The following is a 7,363-nucleotide window of genomic DNA, read 5'->3' on the forward strand; positions in this document are numbered from 1 at the left end:
CATCCTGGAAAGCAGTTGTACTATTTATGTTTTGCCATGTTAGAAACAAATTAGTGCCAGAGTCATGTTTTGGGACCATGTTACCACTTCTTTTTGACCCACAAGACTACATGAAGGTAATGGTTGAGGGGAGGGGGGGCAAGTGTACCTGATGATCTTTTGGGTCAATACGGGTAACTTTCTTGAAGGTTTCTATAGCTTTTTCAGTTTCCCCAGATTTTGCATGAATGTGACCAATAGCCTAGAAGAAGAAACATAAAATCATTTCACAAATACAACACTATGTAGCAAATAGATGAACGGAGAATAGGTGTTTGATTAGATATATATGCCTTACCTTCAAACTTTCACAGTTTTCAGGGTGCATCTCCAAAACTTTCTCAAAGCTACCTAGTGAACTTTTGAGGTCTCCAAATTTTAATTGAATTTGACCAAGTCCTGATTCAGATCATATATTGTGTTATAAACATCAACTGAATATACAGTGGAGTGCTCCAAATGACCAAACATGCTAATCTAGGCTGCATGCATCATGTGTGGACCTAAGGAAGAAGATTGAAAAGAAAATTAGAACTGTTAAATGTTAATTTTGGATGTCATACAGGTAGTTTATGATCAAGCTCGTGTGGGAGCCATTCAATTTTTACTTGACGGCACACAAAAGATGTACACCATAACAATATGGCACTCACATTAACTAATTGATTGATATTATACTGTGCTTAATGTTTCGTTGGCTCAGTAGGTACAGCATAGATAGACATGATATGCATGTCCTTCCAGTTCAATGTTGATTGTGGACTTCTACTATGAACAGAAGCCAACCTGACTCACACCTCGAGGACATATGTAACGATCCTACCGATTTAACTATAAGTAATTATCTAACATATACTTTTTGAACGAAAAAACTTCATCTTGTTTCCTTCTATACCCAGAAGAATTTATACAAAGAACGAATTATCTTTTATTGAGCTGTGGTTCAAATATAAAGCCATGGAAACTAGCTACTGAGAGCCTACTACTGAACAACGTTCAGTACTACAGTGCATTAGATTCTGTAGTTCGCAATCAGTATTTCAGTGTAGACTACTAGGTGTAGAATTTTTCTGCATCAAATGTGTGCTTAAACCTAGTGGATAATAATGGTCAGCTTATGATGATCATATGTTCAAAGAGAAGAATCAAGGCAAGGTTCTTAAGGCGCTAAGGCGAGATGTGGCAAGCCACCCCCCTTCCAATCGCCTAGGCGATCATAAGGCGAGGCAACGCGATGACATATGATTATAAGAAACTTCAAAGCAGCAGCATGAAAGAAAAAAACAAAAGAAGAAGGATAAGACACTAAGAAAGGCCCAGCCCACCAGCCAGGCCATATATCCTTCCTGGCATGTTCTATGACCTATCTGTTATTCTGTTACCCGCAGACCTCCCCAAACCATCGACAAGCATTCCAGCGCCGCCGCCACTGCCCCTCTCTGAGCGACTCTTGCCTCCGTCCCTCCCTCTCCCGTTCTCCATATGCGCTCCCTCCCTCCCACCCCCCCTTCCTCACTGCTGGTGCCGCCCCCTTCCAGATCCCCTCCAGTCGTCTGCAGATCGCAGATCAAGAGTTGTTGACTGCTGCTGCCCCTCCCAGATATCTGATGTTGCAGAAGTCTGTGATGGCCATAGTGTCTGGAACCGATGGGGATGGGAGCAGATACAAGTGCTTGGCCTTCCCAATCCACCTTCCTTTCTCTTCTGCCTCCCCTCCTCTCTCATTTTGCTGATTTTTAGTCATGGTAATGGGGATGCCCAGATTTTTTTTAGCGCCTGGACGCCCAGGTTTATTTAGCGCCTGGACGCCTAGGCGACGCCTTAAAACCTGGAATGAAGATGATGGATATTATGGAATTTAAAGAATAGAACAATTTAATCAAGTTAGTTAGCACAAAGGTCTCATGATTACTCCTGCTAAAGAAGGATCCAATGCATGCAAATCAGATAGATAATAAATTATATCGTGGTATCTGATATTGATGAAAAAACGTGGGCATGCATAAATGCTGAGACATTATTAAGTAAAACAATGGTAAACAAAATTGAAAAGATAAAGCATGTGCACACGAAACTCTACCAATATATGGTAACACAAAGTCTTGTGGTTTACTGATTTCATTAACAGATGCCATGTAATATCGTCCGGCAGTATCAATGTCCCCCTGCATTTTATTAAAATACCAAATATATGCATAAATAAATGTGGTTGGCCATTTTAACAAAGGAATCCAAAATGCCAACAAAGAAACAAGTAAAAGACCACTATTAGTTTTATATGTACATGGAAAGAGTATATTACCTTACTGTGGTACGATCTGGCTAAGTTATAGTAAGCATGTGATTTCAGTAGTCCATGATTGCTTGAAGAAAGAGCGGTCTCAGTCAATTGTTCAACCACAAAATGTTGGCCAGTAAAGAAATAATGATTCGCAAGGTGGTTGAGTGCCAATGTATAATAAGGATAGATTTCAAATGCTTTTTTCATTTTCTCCATTCCCCTCCGAATTCCACCAGCTATAGGCAAGTTGAAACGCTCAAATTAGAAAGAGGGGGATCAAGCAACTTTAAGATTTTAACCTCACACCTGTGCAGAGAATTTACCTTCATTTGTTTGCAAGTCCATGATTGCGAGTGCTACTAGAGCATCAACATTCTCAGGGTCCAACTGTAAAGTTTAAGTTGCATTGGTTAAGGAAATGTATTTACCTTAGATACAAATTTTCTGCCCAGTGAAAGAAATAATGCTGACCTCTAAAACTCGCTGAAAAGCTTGACGAGCTTTTTCTACTTGTCCAAGTTTGTATCGGCAAAAGGCTATACCAAGCCTTACAGCAGCAGGACAATTGCAATAGACCCGAAGAGCTCTCTAAGAAGTGTACAAAGTCAACAGGGGAATTTGTCAGGATGTCACAAACAAGTATCAATGTAAGATAATCATTTATTATTATTTATTGACCTTGTAGAGATCTAATGAGTTCCTATAATGCTCCAATGATTTTTTGTGCTGCTGCTCCGCTTCACCCATCAAAAAGTAAACAGAGGCCTGTGACAGCAGATTTGAAAAATAAATTAGGATTTTACAAATAAATATCAAATATATCAATAAATAATGGTATATTTATTATGTTGCCCAGAAAATTAAAAAAATGAAAGCTTCTCTATCTGAATCTATGTTGTACCCAGAACACAAGTTGGTATGTCACTGAATCAGCAGCAAAGATAAGTCTGTAGCAGCACACAACTTACAGTCGAAATAAAGTGTAAGCTTTTTTATCACGATTCACGACAGATATTTGGTCACTTAGAAACCCTGCTTAATTAAGAAGAACCCATACAAATCTAATTTTCTGTTAATCGGTTCCAAATGTAGATTCTATTGTTTGGAGCTCCGCACAATTAAGGAGAAACGCAGGTCCCTGGGATCAAACAGGAAATAAGAAAAAAACATTCCCGTCTTATTTTTCATCTCCAGAACTGGCCCAGAGCATTGCATCAATTAAATCCTGCCCTTGAACCCATCATCCAAGTAAGTTATGCCATCATCTTACACATGTTAAAGAGTCAATTAAAGGATACAGAACAAGACACAACTAGTTGTAGTGAAACAGCAAGCATTTAACAAACAATGACAAGGCATGGAACTAAAATGTTCAACAGCTCTTAAATGTTAAGATATGATTAAACTATTGTAGAAACACATAACATGGTGACACTTCCACTGGCTTAAATCATAACCAAGAAAGGCAAAACTATATGCATCAGCATTTACAATCGACTCCACATGAGAAACAATTTGAAAGTATCCATATTTCATTACTTATGGCCTTATGGCCTTATGGGACCATCTAAACAACCTAAAAATCACCTGACCAAGTAGAGCTGGAAAATTGTTCCCATCTTCATCCAACACAATCTTGAATGAGTCAGACGCCATTTGCAACTCACCCTTGGCAACACAGAGTTGACCTGCAGGAACATTGACATATGAGCATACTGAAAGCTCCAATCCTGGTAAAGGACAATATGGAGTAATCATCCAAAATGTAGTACATATATGATGAAAAAAGGCATTGAATTGGGTACTTCATACCAATGCAGCAGGGCATACATGCTAAAAGGAAGATACTAGACAAAATGAGTAACCTAAATAAATACACCCTCGGACCCTCCAGTAAGAAGTACTCCCTCCAATCCAAATTGTAAGTCATTTTAGCTTTGTCCTAAGTCAAAATTCTCTAGCCTTGACACAGTTTTATAGAGAAAAAAAATGCACCATGAAGTACATTTTGATAGTGCATTTAATTCATATTGTAGATGTTAATATATTTTTCCTATATCCTTAGTCAAACCTGGCAAGTTGGACTTAGTACAAAGCTAAAACGACTTGTTGTGAGAGAAAATTTGGCTGTACTGCTACTGATGCTGATTTGTTGTGAGAGAAAAAACATTGTTCTGCTGAAGTAGTGCTGAAAAACAGGGCATTACAATTTGGAACGAAGGGAGTGTATTATGCAGAAGGATTAAGAATGTGACTCAAATGGCCTTGTTGGCAAGTGGTGTGCCATTCATCTATTTGTGTCAGTGATAGAATTTATTGAGCAAGGGCAAGGAAGTCAAAGTGCCTTGAAATTCTGGGATGGTATGTATTTTGAGAGAAGTTGAGAAGGCTAAAATGACATCAATTCTGAATCAGAAAAAGTAACATTACTACATTAGTTTCTCTCAAAATCAATAATGATATCAGACAACAACATCAGAATAAGAATAGCTGCCCAATCACATTAAGAATGCATTGTGGTGTGGCAACTACTTGTTGCAGCGAATTAGAACTACAAAAGGACCCTTCCTATTTTCTCCCATGTGCATCCAATGTAATAGTCATTCATCCTGCAACCACATGACGATGTGCAGGAAAGCTATAAAACAACAATACATATGTAAGAGGTTTAAAATGTTAAAAGACAGTGGAACCTTTTCCGATCCATGTAGAAGGTTCAGTTTCATCTATCCTTGATGCTCTATTATAGTACTGAGTTGCATCTTTAAAATGTGTTTCCTTCTGTGGTGCTCTATCAACCTTTCCCAAGAAAGTATGGAAAGCACCCAAAGCATTAAGGATTGCTATCCGTTCATACTTCACATCAGCATAATACTCGTCAATTTCTGCAGAGACAAGATTCAGATAAAAAGATTCGAGTCTTTCAGAAATAGAACTAGAAAGGAAAATCAAATATGCTTTGGTTTAATAATAAAAACTACTTCCAGTGTCAAAGAAAAACTAACCAGGGCCAGATCCTTCCTCCAGAATCTGACGGAACTGCTCTATCTTTCCTTGCTTGAAGTATTCTCTCTGTGCACAAGTAAGATTAACAAGAAATAAAAATTGCAACTGAATAAGTATATACATTTATTAAAAAAATCATTTCTTGAGAGAAAGACCAAAACAATTTGAAAAAAGGCACATCTGTAGGTGCAAGATTCAGATCATGACCAGACATGCAATCATCAGAGGCAGGATATATAAGAATAAACAACCAAAAGAAACCACAACAATGCTGCTACAGAGTACATCATTGCATGCAATTGCTTTGTCTTGTCATTTCTGTAGTGGCTCTTGTTCCTTTTAATGTTTGTACTAGGCTAATGAAAAATTGGAGCACAAGTATCTCCCCCCTCACCACCACCACCACACACACCCAAAAAAATGCATTTCTCCATGTTACTAAATTATTTGTCCAAACAAGATCACAGGTTCTATACTTCTATGAGCTATGATTTCTGGAACATTACTGGCTATAATACCATCTGCCCTCAATGAGGATGTTCACCTTGCAGAACCAGAACAAAGGTAATCTCAGCAACTGCTTCAGCATACATTAACAATTCAACAGTAACCATCAAGATCACCTGAATCCTCCCAAGGCCATACGGAAGCATAAATTTAAGCGCGACCCTAGCTCTAGAAGTTCCAGTTAAATTTGTGGCTAGACGCAAGGATGCACAACGACGCATAGAAGTGCACCCACAGAAAAAAAAAAATCGCATGAAGCATTGGGGATTCCTTGGTGTTGCGGTATATAACTAGATAGACGGAAAAGGGAGACGTACGGCAATGATGAGCCAGAGATGAAGCGGGGCCTGCTCGGCCTTGAGGATGTCGACGATATCGGATGCGTCGTGGGGAAGCTGGTCCAGCGCCACCCGCACCTCCTCCTCTGTCCCCTGCACCGGGATGTACACGCTCGTCATCTTCCCGGTGCTTCTCACTCCCCCTTCGCCGCCGAAGGGAGAGAAACAGAAGCCCTTGGCAATTGGGTGTTCAGTCTTTTGCGCCCCGATAAAAGAGGCGGCGGCTAGCGGTCGACAGGGCAGATGGAGTTGCAGAGAAGCACCGCGGCACGGGTAGGGCTACACGAAGACGAGCCTGTCGAACAAGGGTAGAGACATCTGTGAGCCATTATATAAGACACTAGTAGACGCCAAGAAGAGTCGTCCTAGCACCAGAGGAGTTTTTTTTTCTGAATTACAGATAACGAAGAAGAAGATGCCATTACCTGCCCGCGCCTAGAACGTGCTCGCCACCGCCGTGCCCTGCGCCGCTGCGTGGCTCGCCTCGCGCAGAGCCCCTCCGGACAGGACAGCTCCTCGCCGCCGCAGCCTCGCACGTGATCGCCTCTGCCTGACTCACTGGCGGATCTAGAAACCGGACAGAGTGGGAACCGACCTTGAAGGATGTTGCTGGATTTGCATCAGCCCTGGGCTGCTAGGGGCGCCGCCGCGCAAGCCGCAGGCTGCCGGAGCTTTCGTGGAGCCGGAGCCGTCGGGCGCAAAGATTGACGAGAACCGGAGGGGTGGAGGGTGCCGCCACCGCCGGTGGCTGAAGTACGAATTCTGCCGGAGAGGAACGAGAAGGAGAGGATGTGAGGAACGAGCGATACGGGGAGATGCGAATACGCTGCTGATGGCCGGGTGGGCTAGGCCTTTTCGGCTTCACACATGGGCTGCCGATTGACTCATATCCCATAGGTAGATCTGAGCGTTTTTTTCTTCAGGCTGGGCCAGAAAAAACTTGATTGGGCTGGAACTTTTGGGCCTGAGTAGGGCGGCCATTATTTTCTATGGAAAATAATAAAAGAAAAAGGTCCACATTACCTCTATCAATTTTCGCAAAAATCCGTTTTTCCTCCCTGAACTCCAAAACAGCACAAAACACCCCCTCAACTTTTAAAATCATTCATCTTACCTCCCTGACCCTGTTATAAGCAATTTTGAAGGTGGTTTTGGCTTTTTCTTTTTTATTTATTTTGGCTGAATCTTTGAA

General features: G+C 41.2%; 1 protein-coding gene across 1 annotated transcript; it reads right to left on the reverse strand.

The window, feature by feature from the left end:
* Nucleotides 1-106: 106 nt before the first annotated feature.
* LOC136531175 (protein CTR9 homolog) lies at nt 107-7,005 on the reverse strand. The gene is made up of 12 exons (XM_066523875.1): nt 6,597-7,005; nt 6,151-6,466; nt 5,326-5,392; nt 5,014-5,205; nt 3,908-4,008; nt 2,999-3,085; nt 2,792-2,908; nt 2,644-2,707; nt 2,342-2,556; nt 2,120-2,204; nt 338-438; nt 107-241 (listed from the first exon to the last, which is right to left on the reverse strand). The coding sequence occupies exons 2-12, from the start codon at nt 6,289-6,291 to the stop codon at nt 107-109; spliced, it is 1,305 nt and encodes a 434-aa protein (XP_066379972.1). The 5' UTR covers nt 6,292-6,466; nt 6,597-7,005.
* Between the last annotated feature and the right edge of the window lie 358 nt (nt 7,006-7,363).

The sequence above is a fragment of the Miscanthus floridulus genome, unplaced genomic scaffold (genome assembly GCF_019320115.1).
Source record: "Miscanthus floridulus cultivar M001 unplaced genomic scaffold, ASM1932011v1 fs_294_3_4, whole genome shotgun sequence".
Lineage (NCBI taxonomy): Eukaryota > Viridiplantae > Streptophyta > Magnoliopsida > Poales > Poaceae > Miscanthus > Miscanthus floridulus.